Source organism: Euprymna scolopes, chromosome 1 (assembly GCF_053919585.1).
Source record: "Euprymna scolopes isolate OS-2025 chromosome 1, ASM5391958v1, whole genome shotgun sequence".
NCBI lineage: Eukaryota > Metazoa > Mollusca > Cephalopoda > Sepiida > Sepiolidae > Euprymna > Euprymna scolopes.
The window spans coordinates 7,509,031-7,533,438 of record NC_136482.1 but is presented as its reverse complement, the minus strand read 5'-3'; the positions used below and the strand labels follow the sequence as shown (position 1 = coordinate 7,533,438).

Here is a 24,408-nt window from a genome sequence, read left to right as displayed (position 1 = left end):
AGGTTTGTAATAATATATATGAAATCTACACGGATTAAAATATATTTAAGCATATTTTACAACCGGCTAGTCTTTTATATTAATCAATCCGGTTGGGGGGCGGGGGTGCTAATGTAACCCCTATTTGCACACACCCACAAGTTCAGGAATGTTTATATACCCTGATCATTTGACTAGTGTTCTGAGCTAGCATCCTCTTCTCATTAATTTTTCTTTAATGGAACTACTTGTCTAAGACCTAAATGCGAACGAAGAAGAGAAAGAATAACTTTTCAATTCTAAGCTGGCAAACTCTTGTGTTTGGCCATTTATTGCATTAACAATAAAATTTAAATGTTAAATTCATATTCAAAATAAAACAGCAATAGTTTTAGAATGTACTAATCATGTAAGTTTAATTTTGATATTGCTTTGCAAAAGAACCTCTTAACTATTTTTTTAATTCAATGACTCGTTTTGTCCTTTTTTTTGTTTTTTTTACATGGAGGTCACCACTTATTAAGGCCTGGAAGCCATTCGGGGATAAGGGTTATTGCGTGCACAGTAATCAATGGGATAGTATTGTAGTAATCGTTAGTATTGGAGATTTGATAAAGTGTTTTACTTAAGGGGGCGATTCATCAGGAATTTGTTTATGTTGAACTTGAAGACATCCAAGTTGTCAGGTGGGGAACAGGCAAACGGAAGAGAGTTCCACAGGCATGCACTTTATAAGAAAGAAGCTTTGTTCATGGAATCTACGTTTTGATTTAGGCACAGATAAAGAATGGGAAAAATTACTGACAGTAGGTTCAGCTAGACTGGTGTTTTTCGTAAAAAATTGGCGAGAGGGGGCCAGAGATTGGAGCTCAGACGAGCACTTGCCATGGAAATAACGATAAGACAAAGACGGGCTTGCAACGTCTCTTCTGTGGGAGAGAGATTGCAGGGAAGAGAAAAGGGCATCCCCCACTAAGCCACAAAGTCTATTTTGTACTCTGTCAAGGCAGGATAGGCTATTTTTAGCAGCTCCAGCCCAGATGTGGCAGCAGTATTCCATCCTTGGACGTACTTGGCTTTTATATAGGTAGAGAATTGCATCAGTAGTGAGATATCTTCTGAAGCGGTAGAAGGATCCCACCATTTTCCCAGTGACCTTGGCAACAAACTTGATGTACATGTTCCATTTCAGATCAGGAGTAAAGGTCAAACCCAGAAGCTTGTCAAAACATGGAGCCTCCCCAAGACAAGAGCCATCCATTTCAATTGATGCCAAATGGGAATCAGAGCGTTGATGATGTAAAGATAGGAGCTTGATTTTAGATGCATTAAAAGTAACCAGCCACCTCTACCCCCACTGTACCTCATGCTCAAGATCAGAGGAGAGAGAATCAGAGAGAACTTTGTCATTTACGGCCTTTGATGTGTTGCCAAAGATGGTCTTGTCATCAACATAGATGTCAACGATTGATTTAAGTATGTGTTTTGGGAGATCATTGATGTAGATCAGGAAGAGAGTTGGACCCAGTATGGACCCCTGAAGGACTTCAGCATTAATAGTCTGGGCCTCTGATTTCTGCCCATCAACCACTACTCTTATGAGCCTATCAGAAAGAAATGATTTAATAATTGAGAAAACATTTCCAGTTATACCGTAGCTGGAAATCTTGTGAAGTAAGCCCTTATGCCATACCCTATCAAAGGCCTTTAATATGTCAAGAGCAATTGCCCTAGAAAAGGAGCCTCCATTAAGAGATTCACTAATCCTATGAGAAATAACCATTAGCACATCTGCTGTAGATCTAGCAGAACAGAAACCATATTGCATGTCACTAAGAAGGTTATTTCTGCTGTGGTGGTTGACTACTTCCCTATTTAATATGGGTTCCAGCAACTTACTCATGACGCACAGGAGACTTATTGGTCTCTACTGAGAGGGAGATGACTTATCACCTGAATTCTTAAATACAGGGTATACTGATGAGGTTTTCCAGGCTGTTGGAAAGCACTTCTCCTTAAGGCAGCGCTTAAACAGTTTCGTAAGTATGGGGGCGAGTTCTGATTGAAGCTTTTTCAATACTATAATTGGGATGCCATCAGGGCCAGTTGCTTTACTGGAATCAAGGTTCTTGATTAGCTTGGCGACATCACGCACAGATATTTGTATGTTACCTAGCGTGTTGTCTGTTATAGGAGGAAATACGGGGAGTTGATGGCCTTCATCGCTTAGGGTAGAATTAGCTGCAAAGTTCTTGGCAAATAGTTTGGCCTTGTCTGATGCTGGCGAGATGACCTCAGGTCCATTGATGATGGTTGAGATAGAACGCATGCTTCTGTTTGCAATTTGCCAAAATGGTTAGGAACCAAGCCGCTGCTCAGCTGCTTTGGATTTAACGGACTGAGCATATAGCTCTCTTGCATTTTTTATTACTCTTTTACAGTGGTTGCTGGCAGTCCTGAAAGCAGCTTTAGTCTCAGTACATCTATTACGTTGGTAGCTATTGAAAAAGTGATTTCTGTGCGTGATGGCAGCAGCACGTTCTGGGGAGAACCATGTCTGACTGTTAGGTTTTTGTTGGAATTTTTTGGATGGTATGAATCTGTCTACGCCTACAATTAACCATTTGGTCAGGTCTGACACTATAGAGGACACATCATTTTTCAATATGAAATGCAGGGGTAGATCAGATATGAATACACGGAAGCTATCCCAGTCAGCCTAACAGTTCTATTTACAATTATGTATTTTTTTTTATTGCAGATAAAGGCTGAACCTTTTAAATGAAGAGAGTATTGTTTTTCTAGTGAATTTAGTTTTGAGGTTGGAATTCTTAGTTTCCTCAATTTTCCTGGGCAACACTGGGATATGAGTTTTGCTGTTAAAAATAAAAACAAAAATTATTTGCTAATTTTTGTGGAATTAAATCTTGATTTATGTTTGATTTTTGTTTTTTTTCCAGATCAGAGTTCATCAGTTAGCAACGGATATGCAACTCCAGCCATTTGTTGTTTTCCTCCGACATGTTCTGGACCAACTCCAAGAGAAAGATGCGGGAAACATCTTTTCGGAACCTGTCTCTCTCAATGAGGTGAGTTATTGATTGACACATTATGTAGGCTTAGTTTATGTTACAGCATATCATTTTGGGTTTTGTAATATCTCCAAAACACATCTATTGCTTCATAAGTTTGTTGACATGCTTCTCAACCATGACAGTTAGATACAGAGCTAGATTAGAATGAGGAATTAAGCTTCTCCTCAAGGGAGGGAACTCTGGACAGCTTTCATGATGAAAGCCATATCAGCATTCCCCAGTAAGGTATAACATTTTGGTAAACCTTTGTTACAAAATAATTGGACCTGCCATTTTTCTCAGGCAATTGTTAATTTTGCATGAAATTGACTGTTAATCTCTACATGATTGTGATATAATTAGTAATACACATGGACGAAAAAAACGTTTTGGATAATCACAGATTTCAAAGTAGTTCTAATAAAATAGCCATATTTTTCAAATCAAAGCACTTCAAATCTTCAAATTACTACTGTTTTGTTCGGAAATGAATATACTTTCAAATGAATTAATAAATATGAATGTACATTATATATTTTAAGAGTTTTAAGCAAATAAAGTGATAAAAATGTGAATGGCGTTTTCGGTAAGGTTTTGTAATGACCCTCCCTGTTTTCTAAAGGCCCGTACCATGATTGTATGAAGAATTTTGTCATGAAATTTGGGAACCAATCAGAAGAGGTGTTAATCTGAATACTGTCAAGTGTCCGAAATATTTTTGACCATTTCTTTTTTTGTCGTGTTAAAAATAAGACTTTAATATGAAGAGAATATATGATTTTGAAAAAAAAAAATTCATCGGACACTCACTAGTAAGTAAATCATTCTTTTTGCTATCTTTATCAATTAAAAGTATTATTCTATGTTGAGTAGGACTGCGGTAATTGATAATAATTTAAAAGGACCTACCCGAAAAAAAATGTTTCTATTTCTCGAGTTTGGTCAAATTAAATTAGTATTAGTAGCAGCAACAGCTGTAGTATTAGTCATAGCACAGTATAAACAACTCGCGTTCGTTAATTTTTATTCACGAACGAATTAAGAAAAACATGAAAATATGAATATAAATGTTCTGATATGTTTAATTAGAGCTATTTTGTTATCAGAATAACATTAGTTTAGAACTATTCGGTTTTCAGAATGTATATTAACAACAATCCCAGTCAATGCGGCATTATGAATCCATTATAATTTCTCACATTTCTGGTCAAATTTAAAAACATGATTAAAAAAACAAAAACTTTTGTAGATATATAGCTTCCATGCACTTTTATTCATTGCATTAGTTTTGAACAGCGAATTAAAACAATGTTTTACTGCAAACAGCCACAAATGTTTTTTCAAAATCCAAAAATGTGTTATGTAATGGATGGCTGGAACCATCCGATACATAACTGAAAAGAAAAAACTTCTTTAAAACAAGATAATAAAAGATTTAAAAGGTGGACATCGAATAATCGATTGTCCACCAGTCGAAACGAAAAAGTGATTACGTCGTAAACAGAAATCGGACGACGATTTTTTTGTTTTCAAAACAAGGAAACGTGGCATTCCTTGTAACTCTGGAATGTATTTAAAGTTAGCATGAGAGATGAATTCACGTGTATCAATAAAGTCAATAGTCGGTCAGCTGAAGAGAAATCGGTCACGATGGCTCTAGGTCAAGAGGCGGCGAAAAATTGTCAAAACGTGACCAACAGACGCGTGTTCTATTATCGAGCAGTGTGATCGACAGATAGCGTGGAGTGGAAAAAAAAAAACAAGCGAAAAACATGCTAATATAAGAGGTGATTTTTGGAGTCCAGCAGAAAAAGCAGAGAAGGAGAGGCAGAGAAGAAGAGAGAGAAGCAGAAGAGAGAGGAGAAGAGAGAGCCGCCGATAGGAAACGTGCGTTGGCGAGAGCATAACGTTTCCACACACCCCTCTCCATCACTGAAATGAACAGTAAGCCACACTGTTAAATTTTGAACTATCAAAAATCTCTATGTAAAACGAGAAAATAATTTCAAAACAAAATATATTTTCATATAAAAAGCCAGCGTGTCTTACGTCTTGATTTGGTATGCTGAGTTACGTCTGACCTTTGTGTGCATGTTAATTCTCTTTTAGTCGGAATCGTTATTTTGATAAGCGGTTGACAGCTGAATAAAGCCGAGAGAGAAAAAATGCACAGTCAAGGGGGAAATAACTATGCCGTCTTAGCCGTTACCATAACAACCAGAAAACTAAACAACATAGACGATTAATAAAAGACGGCTACTTGGTTTTGTTGCAGCGGGAACTAACTAACAACGACCGTTCCCAACCTAGGGATCCTGGCACTATATAACAAATGTATGAAAATCTCGTTTGTATTACTATACACATAGATTTGAAAAAGTTGTCAAAAAACAAATACATAACAAATAAATGTTATCAAAGGCAAGATAAGTTACTTTTCTACTAAACCAGAATTTTTTAGTGTTTATATTTAATGTAACATGTTTATTCAGCTTGAAAAACAGTGTTTACCGATGTATCCGAAAATTTAAAATGACGGCTGACTCTCTCTCTCTCTTTGAGGCAGTAAGTTTGGGAAAATGAGTTATAAATAAAAAAAATCAGACAAAATACTGTTAGAAACTCGCTCAATATATGTTACCGTGACATAAGCGGATATATATTCGGCGGGTTTTTAACAGTATTTTGTGTATTTTTTTATTTTTAACTCATTTTCCCAAACTTACCGTGTGAAAGAGATAGTCGGCCGCCATTTTTAACTTTCCAATACATCGGTAAGCACTGTATGTTTTTTGAGCTGAATAAACATGTTACATTAAATAAAAACACTAAAAACATATCCAGTTAGGTAGAAAAGTAACTTATCTTGCCTTTGATAACTTATTTATTATGTATTTGCTTTATGATAACTTTTTCGAATCTGTGTGTACAGTAATACAAACCCCGTTATTTTTTTTTCTACTTATTAAGCGAAACGTATTTTTACCACCTGCTCCAGCATAGTATAAATGGCCTATGGAATAAACTCCTTCAACCTCGAAAATCAACAAATTTATGGAATTTTCTTCGAAATTTCGTAATGCAGTTTCTTATTAAATTAAAACTAAATATAACATTTGCTGACTTATTTACCTGTCGAATACACACACACATATATATATATATATATATATATATATATATATATGAATGACTTTCTAAAACACTCTTTAACCCTAACAATAACAGTAAGTTCGAGTGGCAAGCCCCCACCCCCCACCCCCAAACAAAATACCTCTGTAAGCCACATACAAGCGTCTAAAACAAACAAACAAACAAAAAATAGATCCTTCCTTAAAAAAAAATGCACATAAAAAATAAATTGGTTAATAGCCTGGAAATGGTGAATTATTTTACATTAAATTTTTGTGAAACTAACCCCTCCCCCCAATATTGTTTTTGTTTCTGTCAAGTCTTCAGTATGTTCACACATAATTTTCCTTAGCCCTACAATTAATTCAAAGTCCAAATGGTAACCCTCCCCATATTCTCATTGCATAGAAACTCTCTTAAAACCACACATAATCATCTAAAAAAAATAAAACAAAAAGCTTACAGGATTTATCTCCCGTAAAAAAAAAAAAACAGTTAACTGCCCTAAAATGCTAGAATGACCTGTAATAGGAAATTATTTTACATTTAATTTTAAAATAATTTGTTTATCTTTCATTAAAGTTTTTCATGGCATTTTATACATAATTTCCTAAAAAGGTAGAATCACATTTTGGAGGGGTGGTCAGAAGGAGTTGAGTGGGGTTAAACAGAAGGTGTTAATCTACAATAATACCAAAGAAATATTGCAATATATTCATTTTTAAATGGTCCTATGTTTAGATTTAAGTTTTTTGTACATAAAGCACATTACAATTCAACTATGAGTTCTCCAACTTCTTTTCTGTTTATGGATACATGGCATTTTTAAGGAATTGCAGCATATTTATGCACATTTACTGCAGATTATTTGGAAACCATGGAACTTTGGAGATTTTTAGTTGCATATTCTGATTCCTTGTACAAAAATACACTTATATGGTAAATTTCATTGCTTAGTTTTGTGTTTTAACAAAGATATGACATTTTTACTGAAAAAGTAGTGTAAAAAATGTGACGAAACACATATGGTCTTAAAGAGGGAAAAATATCCAAACGTGTGAGGCACAAAAATAGTCATAACTTCCTTAATTTAAATCAGATTTTAAAAATGTAAAAAGATTCTTTCTTAGCTCATCAAGCTCTTTCTATGTATACCAATATTGAAACATTTTAAGCTATTTCAATTTTCTCATGTGTATTGCTAATATAATCACCATACGTACAATTTCTGATGAATAGACTGAAGGAGGCAACTGATACGAGACATGTAAAAAGACATGAAGCATGATTAAGAAGTTTATCACATGATACTATTACGGTTGTTGCCATCTTGCATGTCAACATTTATTAGACTACAGCAGCACATAATGCTTCTACATTTTTCAATGCTAAAATAATGAGCAGACTGAAAAGATGGCAACACTTGTAATCATTAATTTATTTATTGCGGACAATAAATAAATTAATAAATTATACTCATCTCAATAATAAATTTCAATCAAATAATATGTACTTGTAATCATATGTGAAAATTAAAAATGACCAACACACAAATAACTTCTTGTTATTGAAGTATACTTTCATTACCATAAAAAGAAAAAATGGAGGTAAGGTGTATCTATTCATTTCAGGTATTAAATTAACAACAAGAAACTATAAATATAGGTGCATCTGGGCAACAATGTAGCAATTTGTAGCAGCCCCCCCCCCCTCCATCATGATGTGTAGTTTTGTAACAAGCTTTTGCTAATACATTTTTTATTAATTATACCAGTGTTTGTTTTGACTATGAACGGCTTACAAGGCTACAATACTGGTGACTAGGAATTCGAAAAACATTGTGGCAGTTACAATAAATGGTCAATTTAAAAAAATGAGATTCTAAAGATGCACTATTTTTTTGTTTGTTTTGTAAATTCCTTTGAATATTTTTTATTTTTTTTATTTATATATTTTTTGCAGTAGAAAAAAAAATGTTCAAAGGAATTTACAAAAAAAGAAATAAAAAGTGCATCTTTAGAATCTCATTTTTTTTTAAATCGATCATTTATTGTAACTGTCATCTTTGCCATTATTTTTCCAACTTTTCAAACATTGTAACTGCTGAGTGTTTTGATGTGCATCATTTTGAACTTGTGTGTAATTTTCCATTTAATCTTTTAAATCCTGATTAAAATATAAAAGTAATAATCAAGAATAGTAGTCTGAATAATGTATGTTGTTAATCCTCGTCTCAAAACTTTGCAAATCTCTGAATATTTGTTTTAATTCCAGGTGCCAGATTACTTGGAATATATTGAGCATCCAATGGATTTTGCAACAATTAGGAAGAAAATCGATGGTCATCTTTATAAGACCATCGATGAATTTCAAGTAGACTTTGAACTTATGATAAAAAACTGCTTGACATATAATGCGAAAGATACTGTTTTCTACAGAACTGCTGTACGACTTCGAGATCAGGTAAGTTGCTTGTATAATGATTTGGTAAACTACTTTTTTTTTTCTTTTTTTTTTTTTTTTAAATCAAACTTATCCCACAATCCTTTGTCGCTTCCAGAATGCTCTTTGGGCAATTGTCTTTGTCATCATTGTAACATCTTAACCTTCTTAATTCTTTTGAGAGACAAGTTGACATGCGAAAATCGGTGCAGTTTCTGAAATTCATAACTTGTGATGTCTTGTAGAGCCAATATCTTTGTTGAGGATACAACATTACATAAGACAAAAAAACTCTTATTTTTCTTCTGTTGATGAATTATTTCGGCATTTCCCAAGGTATTTTCTTCCGCAGGCGTGTTCACAAATGAAAAACAAACCAAACAAAAATGTTTTTTTATTGCTTACTTCTATTATTGGCATAATTTTGACATTATCTTTTGCTTACACTTGTCTCTCCATATACTCTGCTGCCCATTTGGCCCAACCAGTGAAAGTTGATGCATAGAATGCTATTATGAATTAGTGACAATAAGCACTTATGACCAAACGCGACCCCCAGGTGTAGTCCTAAGTGTCCACACTGCTGGCTACAAGTATGACAGACAATTTTTTCAGGGTCGTATCCTTGTCATGGCTGCCAATATAACCAAGTAACCCATAGTTAACAAAAAGGCACATGACGTGTAGTTTTAGGTGGTTGGGCTCGAACATCAACGAAGGTCCTGTGACACAGTTCCAATCGCTCTCGTGAAGACAGGGTTGACATGATGTTGGATGTAGCAGTTGATCTTTTCTATCCTCTTATGTTAAAAGGAAAGATCATTCAACTTGGTGGTCATTTTCTGAAGTTCACTTGTAAGTTTGCCCTGTATTTAAGAATTCAGGTGATAAGTCATCTCCCTCTCAATACAGACCAATAAGTCTCCTGTGTGTTATGAGTAAGTTGCTGGAATCCATATTAAATAGAGAAATAGTCAACCACCTCAGCAGGAATAACCTTCTTAGTGACACACAATATGGCTTCCGCTCTGCAAGATCTACCGCAGATGTGCTGACGGTTATATTACATAGGATTAGTGAATCTCTTGACAAAGGCTTCCTTTCTAGGGCAATTGCTCTCGACATATCAAAGACCTTCGACAAGGTATGGCATAAGGGTCTACTTCACAAGATTTCCAGCTACGGTATAACTGGAAATGTTTTCTCAATCATTAAATCATTTCTCTCCGATAGGCTCATAAGAGTAGTGGTAGATGGACAAAAATCGGAGGCCTGCAATATAAATGTTGGAGTCCCTCAGGGGTCAATCCTGGGCCCAACTCTCTTCCTGATCTACATCAATGACCTCCCTAAACACATACTTAAATCATTCGTTGACATCTATGCTGATGACACGACCATCTATGGCAACACATCAAAGGCTGTAAATGACAAAGTTCTCTCTGATTCTCTCTCCTCTGATCTCGAGCGCGTGGTTCAGTGGGGGAAGATGTGGCTGGTTACCTTTAATGCATCCAAAACCAAACTCCTATCCTTACATCATCAACGCTCTGATCCCCATCTGGCATCAATTGTGATGGATGGCTCCCATCTGGGTGAGCCCCCGTGTTTTGACAAGCTTCTGGGTTTGACCTTTACTCCTGATCTGAAATGGAACACGTACATCAAGTCTGTTGCCAAGGTCGCTGGAAAGATGGTGGGATCCTTCTACCGCTCCAGAAGATATCTCACTACTGATGCAATTCTCTATCTATATAAAAGCCAAGTACGTCCAAGGATGGAGTACTGTTGCCATATCTGGGCGGGAGCTGCTAAGGACAGCCTATCCTGCCTTGACAGAGTACAAAATAGACTTTGTGGCTTAGTGGGGGATGCCCTTTTCTCTACCCTGCAACCTCTCTCCCACAGAAGAGACGTTGCGAGCCTGTCCTTGTTTTATCGTTATTTCCATGGCAGATGCTCGTCTGAACTCCAATCTCTGGTCCCCCCTCGCCAATCTTTCACGAAAAACACCCGTCTAGCTGAATCTACTGTGAAAAATTTCCCCCACTCTATATCTGTGCCTAAATCAAAACGCAGATTCCATGAACAAAGCTTCTTTCTTAGAACTGCATGCCTGTGGAACTCTGTTCCGTCTGCCTGCTTCCCTCCGGACTACAACTTGGTTGTCTTCAAGTCCAATGTTAACAAATTCCTAATGAACCGCCCCCTTAAGTAAACATTTCAGCAAATCTCCTCACTAACGTAATGTACTTGTAATAACCCTTATCCCTGAGTGGCTTCCGGGCCTTGATACGTGGTGATCACTGTGTAAAAAAAAAAAAAAAAAAAAAAAAAAAAACTATTAGCAACAATAAACAACATTGACTTTGGTTGTAGTTTTCGTATAAAATTAATTATTCACAAAAGAGAAAAATAAAATATGTACAGTTTTTCCCAGGAGAATCAAAAAATAAATAAAACGTTGTTTGCAAGTTTCTTTTTTTCTGGTAGTTATAATAGTTGATGAACGTGGTCTTAGTATGAGTTTCAACAACTGATTTCTTGCTTTTGATTGGTCAAAGGATAGATGCTTCTCGGATGGTGGGGTCTGGCGGCAGTGGACAGTTCTCCTGAGTTCAAACTCACCCCAGACTTACTTCGGAACTTGCTGCAAACTGATTTTTTCTTGCGCTGCAGCAGCTTATGTATATAGAGTCGGTGTGGGTCAGAACATACCTAACCAAGCATCGTCAAATCTGATGGTTCGTTCTGATTGGATAATCAGTTACCTCTCCCATACATCTCAAGCAGGTAACTTTATACAGAACAGGGGTTTCATTGACAATCTTCTCATGTAGCTAAACAATCTGCTAGATATCTCCAAAATATCACTTTTACAGTAATATTGTTTCATAAATTTGACTTTGTTTTTTCCGTTACAAGAAAAATGTATTTCAGATTGGCAACCATGACATCCCTCTCTTCTAACTAGCAGGGTTATCTTCTGTTTTCCTGGACCTGCTATTAAAATAAATAGGCTCTAATTCCTCTTTTGCTGGCCCCCTTTTGAGGTAATTTTTAACAATAGCTCTAATTTAGTACTCCGTAACTCCTCCTTCTGGGATAATCTCATTTCACCATGGCTGGTTGTTTTCCATTAATCATATTTTCTAAAATTGTTTGTTTTCATGCATTTTTTATTTCAAGTAGCAACTTTTAATTTGTTAGAATAACAATGAAACTCCAAAAGGGTTTTATCATCCGTATTCTAATCGTAACTTTTCTATCAACTAACTTTGCAACCTTGTTCTCATTGTAATAGCAGCTGCCATTACCACCACCACCACCAGTAATAGTATTATTTATTTGGTATAGTATTTATTACAACAGACCTGGGACAATTTGAATTATTTTCCGATTTCTTCTTAGGATTTTGGTTTTTCTTCATATTTTTTTTTAATAAGTATGAACCAACAAGATGATCAGTCATCAGCATATTGATGTCAGTTTAGATTTTTCTTCGAGACTGATTTTTTTTTTTTCTTAGACTTTAGAGTCTACTACCCACATGTTATTTTAGATTTCGTTCTCCTGTATTAGTTGCCTTACCAAGGCTCAGAGGTTTAATTTCTTAGGTTATTTAACTCATAGCCAGAGGAAGGATGAATGGCATTTCCAAAAGATATTAGCAAAAATAATGCAATAGCTTCATTCTTCAAATTTGTTATTTTTATTTGCAAAAAACAGGAATTTAAGGTGCCCGTTTTTGTTTTTTTTTTGTTTTTGTTGTTGTCAACATGTTTCTGCTTTTTTCTAAAGAAAAAAAGGTTTATTTCTGCCAATCACTACAATCAGAATACTTTGTTTTCATCGTTACTTAACTGGATTTTATTTTTCTCTCTCCCTTCCTCTTTCTCTCTACCTTTTTTCCTTACTGTCTTGCCTTTTTTCTCTTTTGACAGTTCGCTCTGAAAACTGTGAAAGTCAATTTTATCATCAAGTCAACTTCAAATTATTGCCGATGAACATTAGATGACTTTTGTTTCTGCAAACAATAACTTCCTCCTAATTTCACTCCCTTCATGCATACAAGTGTCTTTCTCTTTAATTTCAACTGTTTTTTGTTGACACAGATTGGAGTTTTTTTGTTTTTTTTTGTTTTACTCATCTTCACCCCCAAACAAGACATATTGCCACTTCGACGTAAGGGGCTACTAATTAGGACCATGCCTATAAAAGATTATGGTGTTGGTTTATGTTGCATTTGAACTTCTGCGTATCAGTACAGTTTGGGAAGCAGGTAGCAGGAAAAGAATTCCAAAGTCTTGCTGTTCTAGGGAAGAAGCTATTAGAGTAGAAAACTTTGCCATTTAGAGACCTCAATAGTGAAGGGGTGCGATTTTGTTGCTAAGCAGATTTGTCGGGAATATGTATGTCAAGGGGGCACAATGCAACAAGTTCATCAGAGCACATTCCATTAAAATACTTGTAAAACAGGCACAGGGATGCAACATTGCGACGATGGTACAGGGGTTGGAGCTTAGTTGACAAAGTTGAACCTATTAGATTAGAAACCCTTCTTTGAACCCTATACAAAAGGGAGAGACTAGTGGTAGATGCACCAGCCCAAATGTGGCACCAATACTCCATACATGGGTGAATGGTGGCCTTGTAGAGGTACAGGATACTCTCAAATGTGAGCAGTTTTCTAACCCAATAGAGGGAGTCCACCTTCCTTGCAGGATTAAATGTCACCTTCCATTTAGGTCCCCACTTCACTATGGCTTGAAGGTAATTTTTTAAGGATTCTGCCATTGTCTTCAATTTGTGTACATCCGTTCTCCCCTCATGCATATTATAGAGCATTGTATCATCAGCAAATATATCCATCTCAGACTCAAAATTATCGGGGAGGTCATTGATGAATATTAGGCATAATAGTGGTCCAAGGATCGACTTCTGAGGCACTCCTACATTAATGTTATGCTGCTTGGATGAACATTCATCAATGACAACCTAGATGATCCTATTGTCTAAGAAGGATCTAGTATTCGTCCAGTTATACCGTATGATTTGATTTTCATTAGCAGCCCTTTATGCCAGAGTTTGTCAAAAACCTTGGATATATCAAGGGCTACAGCCATGGCTTCACCCACCTTATCCAGTGCATGGTATATGCATTCAGAGATCACTATTAAATTATCTGCAGTGGAACGACATTTCCTAAATCCTGTACTGTTTATCAGAAAGAAGATTACCTTTTGCAAGGTGGCGAACTAGTGCTTGATTGATTAGTGTCTCACAGATTTTAACGAAGAGGGGGAGAAGACTGATAAAGTGATAATTGAGGGGATTAATCCTTTCGCCAAAATTCTGGTACACTGCTACAACGGAGGCTATTTCCCAGCTATTAGGGAAGCAGGATTCAGTAAGGCATTTGTTGTAGAGTTGTTTTATGACTTCATCTTTGTTGTCTTTAATAATGAGGGAGAGATCCTTCTAGACGGAAGCAATTTTGAATTTTATCGCAATCTAAAGTGACCCTTTTTGGAGAGTTGAATTCTCTCCATATTAAAAATTGACCATATCAAAATCTGCCCTCATGGAGAGACAAATAACTCAAGACTAAGTCTATGCGTCAGTTGTAAATAACAAATTTAGATGGGATTCAGTAAAAGATGAACTTTTGATTTCTATTTACTGAGATGTTAATTTCACAGATTAAACATTTTTCAAATTATTTTAATGGTTTTATACTATATCTCGTCTTCCGAGATGATTTTAGTGCTCATCTTAAACACACACACACCATTATGATATCCAGTTTGTTTGGTTTCCCACAGAAACAAATGTATATGAATTAGAATTTGTCCCTTCTTACTGTGAGAAAGATTATGTGCAAGATAGATGCAGGTGGTTTACAGTACATAGAAAAGATAAAGTGGTGACTGGATATACTCTCATTTGTTTGTCCCAGTCATTGAACAGTAACACAGTCTCCATCATGATTGATTATACATATAGCAAAGGCAAAATGGAAAAGCAAAGAGAGGAAACATTTTAAAATATTTTCCTCTGTTTAATTATTTTTCATTCTGTCTTTTATACATTGTATCTTCATGATATTTCAGTTTGAGATATTGTATTTTATTCTCATTCACATATAAATGCATGTATATAACAGAAGGAAAATGTTTATATTGCTTCCCATGTATTGTTATAAATTTAAAAAAAAAAAAACCTTCCGAAAATAGGAAAAAGGAGAGAGGATGAAGAACATTTCTAAGTCTAGTTCGTGAATTCTTATCACGCTATTCTTTTCAAGAGTGTCTATGACTAAAAGTTATGAAAACGTTATTCTTTGTCTGAAAATGATATAATAAACTGAGGCCACAATGATTTAAATTCCTTATATACTGGTCGCTCCAATTGCAAGTTAATATTTGATTTTTACTTCAATTTTGTAGAACAACAATAATAATAGAAACCAGAGTGCAAATAAACTTGTGGTTGTATTATTGCTAATTATTCTAAAAAACCCTGTTTATTAACATTTTTAAAATTATGTTTCTGAATTTTTGAGATGAAGATTATTTGGATTATTTCGATTCTTCAAACTACTGTTTCAACTTTTGTGTTATTTTCACAACATTTTGACATTTTTACAGGTGTATCTTGTTAAACTCCGAAATGTTCCTGTCAAACTGGAACCTGCATGGAATTTTGAATGTAACTGTTTATTTAATTCATGGAGGTAGCATGCTCTCATTCTATCAGCCATAACTAGCTAGAAGTTCTGAGTAATTCACAAATGTGTTTTGAGTATCATTTGCACTGAGGATTGAACTTTCAATGCCTCCAGAAGATTGTAATGTACAACTTGCATACTGTCTGTTTAGTTGGTGGTCATCACTCAGCATATACACTGCTTCTTTGAGTTATCTTACTCTCCACTGTTCTTTTGTTTATAATTTTTACTTCATCCCATAAGAGTAGATAGTGTCCCCTTTTTTCTCATTATGTGGTCAGCAATACCCGACTTTACAATTTCTCTACATATGGCTTTTCAATGTTCTTCTAACCTTTTAGTGGTTAGGTATATCGCTCACTAAAAGTAGGAAAGTAGAACATTGAAAAGCTGTAATACGTGAAAAGACTGACTACGTATGGAAGGAAAGGGAAACCATTTATCCTTATGGGACAAATCAAAATTATAGACAGAAGAATGCTGGCGAATACAACGGCTTAAAGAAGTTGTGCATATGTTGGCCGATGATAAGCCATTAAGCAGACCTAGTATAGAATTTAAAACAATATGGCAACAATATGTTACGTGTTGAGACATTATGTTGAACAAAGATGGCGGCAATATATCAAATCGGTGAAGAATCAATGCAGTCACGATTTCAAGTGTTTAGTAACAAAGATGGCAGCAAATAATCAATGTAATCCAGATCAGCAGTGGTTCCGTCATTTTAAGACAGATTTGCATCCAAAATTCAATATTTTTATAATGAGGTCGGAGGCTTCTCATTGGTTGATTGTCCTAACACATAATTATAAATAAGATCGTCCAAATGTTGGTATTCATACCCTCTATTATAATCAAAAACATTCTAACATATAGTAATAATATATGGTGATAAATGATGATCTATAGTATTCTACATCTATGATACAAACAAAAATAAGTTTGAAGCACCTAAAATTAATACTAGAATTGTCTAAATGAACAAGTGGTGTAGTGGATAAAATATTTTGTCATATTCAGTGGTAAATTACATTCTTCTAGAGGCTGAAGGTTCAATTCTCAGTGCAGACGACACTCAAAATACAATTGTAAATTACATCATCTACCCAGTCATGGCTGACAGAACAAGAGCATGCTATCCCTGTTGACTAAATAAAAAAAAATATCAAAATTCTGTGCAGATTCCAGAGTTGAACAAGATATACTGGAAAAAAGCTGAAGGTTACATTGACTGAAACGCTAAAAAAATAACACTCCAGATAAGAACACTAGTCTGAAAAATCAAAATAATGCAGATATTTTTTAACTTCTGAGAGATTTTTTTTTTTAAATGTTGCATTGTCTGAGAAAAACAAGTTAGAAATCAGACAATGGACAAAATCAAATTATAATTAGCATGGAAGGTCTTCAACTAAGCTTCAATTCTTGTTTGCTCTTTGTAAGATATCTACAGCAAAGAGACTTGTCTTCTACCACAACTACAAAGAACTTTTCTTTCCCCGTATACCTACCATCAAATGAAATTTTCATGAAGAGAGTTGCAATTGCTTCCCTGCAAGCTACAACAAGATTGTTGTCTTCAAATCCAATATCAACAAATGCTTGTTATAAACTGTCTTTAGTAATCAAATTGTGTTCATTTTTTTTCAATCCTCTCATGATATTCTTCATTATTTGATTTGACACTCTGTTCATTATATTAACCCTTATTCTATCCCAGGAAGGACATTTTGCTTGTTAATAAAAAAAAATCCATTCATTCAACAGAACAGCTTTGCAATATTTTTATGCTTTACAAAAATTCTAATCAAGATACATATACTGCTAAACCTTATCTCTAGAAACTTTATTCCAATATTGATTAACATTCATTACATGATTTGGATTAAAAAAATATCTAAAGTTTAAAGAGATATGAAAGAGTAATTGAAATTCATAGAATCTTATTTAATTGGTGGCTAATAAAAATAGATCAACTGTCATGCTAATCTGAATTTGTGTATTCAACTAGCTATTTTCGACTATATTATGTACATAGCAACACTTTAAAATCCTCCAAGGAAAGTTAAATTTTGGAAATATTTAATAATTGATTCTGGTTAAAAGTTTACAAAATTCAAAGGTACTTGAGTTTTCACAAAAAAATTCTCACTTTCTGCTTTAAACAAAAAATACTGTCTCCCATTACCGCTTTGCCTAGTAGCTGTGTTCCAAAATTCATAATTTTGATGTTTACCTCAAACATGTATATAAACACATACATGTACCTAATTTTACATATGTAGACATTAGTCTCCAATCTGTTTATAATTCTGCAAAATGAAAATAAATGAAACTACAGTGATTAGAGGTAGGCTAGTTTATTTGAAATTGTACAATTTTTAAATGTTTTTAGTTTGTAAAAAATTGTTTAACTACATTGTTTGTATTCAATAAATTAAAACACTAATCAAATATTTGTTTTCAAAAGAAACCTTTATAGATATAGTTTTTCGTTTTTATGTGTAAGTGAAATTGTTTTTCTTGTGTTTCCATCTCGTTTTCCTATTGATATTTGAATACAGCCACGTAAAAAAAATAATTTACTAAAATTTTTCAGTGTGACAGATGTATTGCAATCAAGAAATACATTTCTGCTGTGAATAATTGCATAAATGCATGGATTCATAAAACTAGAACATTAACAGCAAAAACTCGCCTTACAACACCCATTGTAAAGAAGTTTGTTTCTTATGTGGGCCTAACATCAAACACAATTTCCAGGAACAGTTTCTTTCTAAAACTTCCTGTCTGTGGAACAAGTTTCTACAAGAATGCTTCCCTGAGAGGTGCAACATAGTCATCTTAAAATCCAATGTCAACAACTACTTGTTGAAGTGTTTGCATAAGTCATCAAATTTTATTAATTCTATTTTCAATCCTCTCATAATATTTATCACCGTTTAATTGAAAATCTATTCATTTTATTTATTTTAACCATAATTAGTGATTAATAATCACTAAATAAAAATATAAAATTGAATAAATTTTTTTTTATTCAGAATACACTAGTTGAAGTAATTGTCTGTTGGGTAGGTTTCTCAAATTTTCTTCTGAATCTATTTTCTGTTCTAAAAGATGTCTAGAAGAGATTTCTAAACAAATTGAACTAAAACTAAAGCAATGTTATTTTTATTTGGTTTACTCTCTCTCATAGTTTTGCATACATTTGGACATTTATGGAATCAATTCCTGTATAGAACATTTTTTCAGCTGTTATCCTTGGAAAGACTAATTTTATTCTGATTTTAATAATGTTCATGTATCGTTGGCATGCATTCGTGGCTGAATATCATAGTTCTCAAGTCCAATACAGAAAAAAAGCAGAAGAGAAAGTTTTGAGTTTCATAAGAATTTTAGTCATTATCAGGATGGTGAGTCTTTTTGTGGCTGGAAAAAAACAATTTGAGTTCTGAATAATCAGGGGCATTGGTCACCTTGTATTGTGGGGGGTGGTTGCGGTTGGTTGGCTCTAAGGGCCTTTTGTTATTTGGTTATTAGATTGGATCTCCTATTTTCTTCAAATTGGCTTGTACCCACTTTGACTCTGTTCCTCAATTCATGTCTGTTGTTTGATGAGGCTTCAAAGGTGTTTGGATCTATATTGGCCTCACCTAAAAAATTTTTCAGCTGTTCTTTGAATGTAAGTAGCAGGCAGCCTCTTGGTTGATTTTCTGCATTTAGTCGACTGAAGAGTACTTGTTTTGGTAGTCTAGTGTCTTTTATGCAAGTCACGTGGCCAGATCATCTCAGTTGGTGTTTCATGATCAAGGCCTCGATGCTGGTGATGTTAGCTCTCTTGAGGACAATTATGTTGGACATAATCGTCCCACTTAACCCACATGATAATCCGCAGTTTTTTCTGGTGGAACCAGTTTTCTAAGGTCTTTACTCTAGATGATCCAGGTCTTGCATGCATATGATAGGGTGGAGATGACTATGACGTTGTATACCATCACCTTTGTCTGGATGGTTAAATTCTTGTTCTTGAAGATCCTGGTGGACAGTCTTCCAAAAGCGGTGGGGTCTGCCTGTAGTCAGTTTTTGATTTCTTTCAAGCAGTTAGCTTGAGTGGAAAGAATGCAGCCCAGGTATGTTCATGTATAGCTCATCAGAAATGTATGCCTGTTGTGTAAAATAATGTACGATTGTCAGGAAAACAGTGTAGTAGTTATGACATACCATCCAATACAAATCTGACAGCAATGCCCACAAAAACATTTCTTACCTTGTGTTATGGGGCCAGTATGTGGATGCTGGATTTTTTCCCTCTCAAAATGAAAAGTGTCCAAAGCATTTAGCTTCAGGTGCCAGTTGTAAAACATTGCTGTATTGTGGCCATGTTTGATTGCACAAAACATAGAATGCTAAGGATTTTTTTATTTCAAGATGTTTTGAGATTGTTCTTTTGCAATCTTATCTGATTTTTGAGTTTAAATTTATGTTTATTATTCATTACTTGGCTTATCACATATTCCATATCGGGAAGGAGGGATGTCACCTATTTTGCTTATTCTATTTTTTTTATTTTTAATCGGCCAGATTAAAGATATGTTTAAAGCACAAAATTAATTATGAGAAAATTGGGCAAATAAAACCAAAAATGCTCGGAAACTTTGAGATGAGGATTGATAATTTGGATAGAATTAATATTCTCATCTTGGTTGTTATGTGCATAATGTTTCAAATGATCTAACCTCTTCAACATTCAGGTAGCTCTTTTTTTAATTTGAAAACCCAATCGAACTCTAGATGAACATTTGCTCGAGATGATGTGAATATAATGTAAACCGGCACGGATCTGCATCCGTCAAATCCCGGCTCCATAGATGCAACCACGTGAGCAAGAAAATGTGCACTAACCCTAAGTCCCGGTGGTTACACTCTTCGCTTTGTCTAGTTTGTCTAGTGGTGGACCCCTCAAAATGTAACCAGACGCTTACTGATTATTGGAAACTATCACTCAGCTGCTCAGAGCATGCAAAACCTGCATGACGAAGTCCATGTGGCAACACTTATCTTAGCTGATTTCTGTCAAATTGCTAGAGCCCTACCTCCTTATTTTTTGTTAGTGTGTGGCTTTTTATTTTATTTCTCTTTCTCACTCTTACTCTCTTTTTTCATACTTTTCTCTTTTTCTTCCTCTTTCCATCTTGCTTTGCCTACTCTTCCCTTTTATGATAATTTGCTTGGAAAATTAAAAAAAAAAAAAATGTTCATTTTTCTGTGAAGGCTAAGAATATAAATGATTCATGATGGGAATAGTAGAGTTAAATCACTTTTGGTTTTTGATGAAAGAATGACTTCCTGTTCCTTTCCCTCAACATTGACTTTCTTGCTTGACACTGATTGCAATTATTTAGGAAACTAATTACTTTTATCATTATTTTCCCTTTCTCTCTCTCTCGCGCCCCCTTTCTCTCTCTCTCGCGCCCCCTTTCTCGCACCCCCTTTCTCCCTCTACCCTTTTATCCTCCTACCCATTTTTCCCTCTCCCCCTTTCTCCCCCCTCTTCCCCCTTTTCTCTCTCTCTCTCTCTCTCCCTCATTTTCTAAAATCAAAATCATGTAATGATTTTTTTTATCAAAATTGGAATAAGAATTCTAGACATAAGCTTCAACATCATTATAACTTGATCATTTTTATAATGGTACATAGTGGTTTTGAGGAATTAATTTTACCTGTCCTTGAACAGATATTCTAATATCTAATTCTTCTGACTATATACCCTTTCCCCTTACTGGGAAAATCTCTTGTAAAGAAAACTCTAACTGCCATTGTGTGAAAACAATTTGAGCTCTTCAACAATTGACAGTATCTACATTGAGTTTACAGAAAGATTTTGATTACATTCAGTAGGTATCTCAGGGCTCTACATTGCGAGTGATTTTTTAAAGTGGCAACTGGAAATAATGAAACACTTATCTTTTGTTGATTGTATTTCTTTCACTGACAATCTTCCAAAGCTCATTACTGAATGAAAAATATCTTTTCAACTTTTTTTTTTTTTTTTTAATAAAACGAACAAAGTTCAATTATTTAAACAATAAAAGTTTAATATAACAATATACTCTTTTTTTTTTTTTTTTTTTAACGAAGTCTGTTTAAAAAAAACACTTGAAGAAATTAGAATGTTTATACTTTCAAGTATCAACATAAAATTGTTGTATATTTAGAATTACTTATAAAAAATACAAAAAAAAATTTATTATGTACATAATTGTCACAGAACGAAGATGTCATATTCCAAAAATCATGTGGATTTGGCTAGTAACTTTTCTATTTGGCTAGTAAACGAAAATATTTAGTTGTCAAAGGTCAACTAAAAATAAATTTGTCCATACAGCCCTGTATCTGATGATAGCTTAATAATATTTTTGATCCCGGCTTGAAGCACTTGCTTATCTATTTGCACTGAAAACAGTAAAACAGTCTATGGATGACTGATATATTTATATGTTATATCCATCTTTTCTTGAGATGATGATCATATGAAAATAATTTCAATTCAAAGTATTGGAAAGAATTAAATTGAAGTACATTTTATTCTTCTCAGCAACATGCAACGATATTGATTTTCTTTGGAAGAAATCTATGTATAACAAATTCACCACTCAAATAATTTCTCAGCCTAAAAATATTATTTTTAATCAAACTTTGCAGCAAATTGGTTTGTTATACAAATCTTTTTTCAGCCACATTAGATTCGAATTAAAAACAAAAAAAATGAAATATCTTTTATAGATAATTTTGTATATATCAAAATGGCGTCCTTATAGATTGTCTGCATTCTTTCCATCAAAAACTGAAGATTGACTGAAAATAGTTCTGCCTAGCTTTTCTGCAAGCATTGGCAGAGGTGAACCACACTTATGGGTTGTTTAGTTCTAACATTTTGGTCCACACCAGTTCAATTAATTGGTGTATCATGAGATTGTAAATATTTTAATCTGCAGTGCAAAAGACAATCCTGTGGTTATGTGTTCCATAGGAAAGTAAAAAAACAAAAAAAAAAACTAAAAAAAAACCCCTCTTCTCTGAAATTTCACTTGATTCTAAGCATACGGAAGAATAATTTTACGAGGTGTTTACTTCTGCTGTGTCTGTATGAGTCCTTTTTTTTTTTTTTTTTCCTCAAAACTTTTTTGGCTTTCTAATGTTATCCTCCCTTTGTCTAAACAATTAATTTTTATTAATTTCTTTCGTCTGTCAACCTCTGTTTGCTATAAAACACTTCAAAGACATTTCCACTCATACAAAAAGACGGCTTTCTCTTCTCCCATAAAACCTATGTAATAACAATTTTATACCAGCCGGTATAATTTTTTATTTGAAAAACAGTATATCTTTAAATGAATATTTGACATGGTAAATGAAAATCGTTATTGATACAGACAAAATTTGCCTGATATAGATTAAAATATAGCTTTTATAAAAAGTTAAGCTAGTTTAAAAAAAAAAAACGAAAAAACTTTACATTTCAAAATTTTAAGTGAAAATTGTAACATACAAATTTTTCAAAATGGTTTATTTCAATAAAATTGTTGGTACTTCTATTTTATAATTTAGATATAAAATCAAATAGAATATACAATTTTACATAAATTGCCAAGTTCTATCAAAATTTCTTACAAAACTAGAGAAATGGCAAATAAATAAATAAATTTCTTGTGAATTGGTTTGGTATTTGAAGTATTTTTTCCTCATATTAATGCCTTATTTTTACCCTCCCCCCATGCGCTTTAAATTTTAACTTTTGAACCACTGATATGTGCACAATTCAGTTTTGAACTCCATTTACTGAGTTCTTTATAACTACTGTGATTAACTAATAATAATTTAAAAAAACAAAAAAGAAATCAACTGGAAATGCTAACTTTTGCTTGTGGTGTGTAAGGGTGAATTGTATTCCATGTTATTCCATTTCACATCTACATGTCTTTTGCTTTCTATAATTGTCGTTGTTTTTAGTAAATTTTACTTCCTTTCACATGTATTTTAATTTTTTTTCTTCTTTTTTGCTTTTGTCATTAGCCATAAAGCTTTTGTTATATATTCTAGGGTGGATCTATTCTTCGGGCCTGTCGACGTAGGATAGAAAAAGTAGGTTATGATCCAGAAACGGGATTACATTTAACAGAAACCCCAAAGCCAGAAGGAAAAGAACCTGTCATTTTGGAAAAAGATTGTGAGCATTTTATTTACTAAATATTCCAGTTCACCTTTCTTGTGTATGTGTGTTGCCCAATATTTGTTTTTGTTTTGTTAAAATAATTTCAAGAGAATTATGAAACTTCCATTGCAATATAAAATAAGTGTAATATCCTCGAGTGGCTTTGGCCTCAATAAGTGGATTTTTATATTCCAAAATGTAAAAAATATTTTATTTCTTTTTTCCATGAACCCTTATCTATTCCGTTAATCATACATCTGCATCATCATAACTAAAACTGATATTTCTTCAGGCAAACTTCACCATTCCTGTAAGCTTTTTTATCTCCTCACAAAACTGATTTCATATTAAGAAAACAAAAAGGTCAATTATTAATGGCTAAATGTTGACTCTTAATAAATCAACATAAAGAATTTGATGTTTTTAAGATAACCTGCATACTTCAAACTCTTTTCCTCATTTTTGTTATAGACATTTTCAGCTATTGTACTTTTCACAAACAGTTCTTGACTATAACAAAATTTATTTTATTTTTCAAAGTTTTTTGAAATTTTGTTGAAGAAAAGGTTCCTAAATCTAACCTTTGAATAAATCCTGTTTGCCACGGATTCTCCAGACATAGAATGACTGGAGGTCATCAGTGACTGGAACAGACACATCCTAAATTTTTGCCAGAGTCCCCTTTAAGCTACCTTTCTATCTTAATACTGTCATGTGCATGACCAATTGGCCTTGGGTGACCCTACAAGAAACCAAAGTTATCGATAATTCTAACACTACCACAGTGAAGAGATGTTGGGCTTTTACTATGAAATCGGAATTGGCTAACCATATAT

General features: G+C 34.0%; 1 protein-coding gene across 4 annotated transcripts in view; it reads left to right on the top strand.

Annotated features, from left to right (window-relative positions):
* The window catches only part of LOC145276916 (peregrin-like), a 334,772-nt gene that overhangs the window by 219,337 nt on the left and 91,027 nt on the right, over nucleotides 1-24,408 (top strand). For all 4 annotated transcript variants that reach the window (XM_080128682.1, XM_080128599.1, XM_080128512.1 and 1 more), the window contains 3 exons: nucleotides 2,940-3,068; nucleotides 8,460-8,648; nucleotides 23,461-23,587. In XM_080128682.1, the coding sequence (XP_079984808.1) occupies nucleotides 2,940-3,068; nucleotides 8,460-8,648; nucleotides 23,461-23,587 (445 nt within the window). The remainder of the gene's footprint in view (nucleotides 1-2,939; nucleotides 3,069-8,459; nucleotides 8,649-23,460; nucleotides 23,588-24,408) is intronic.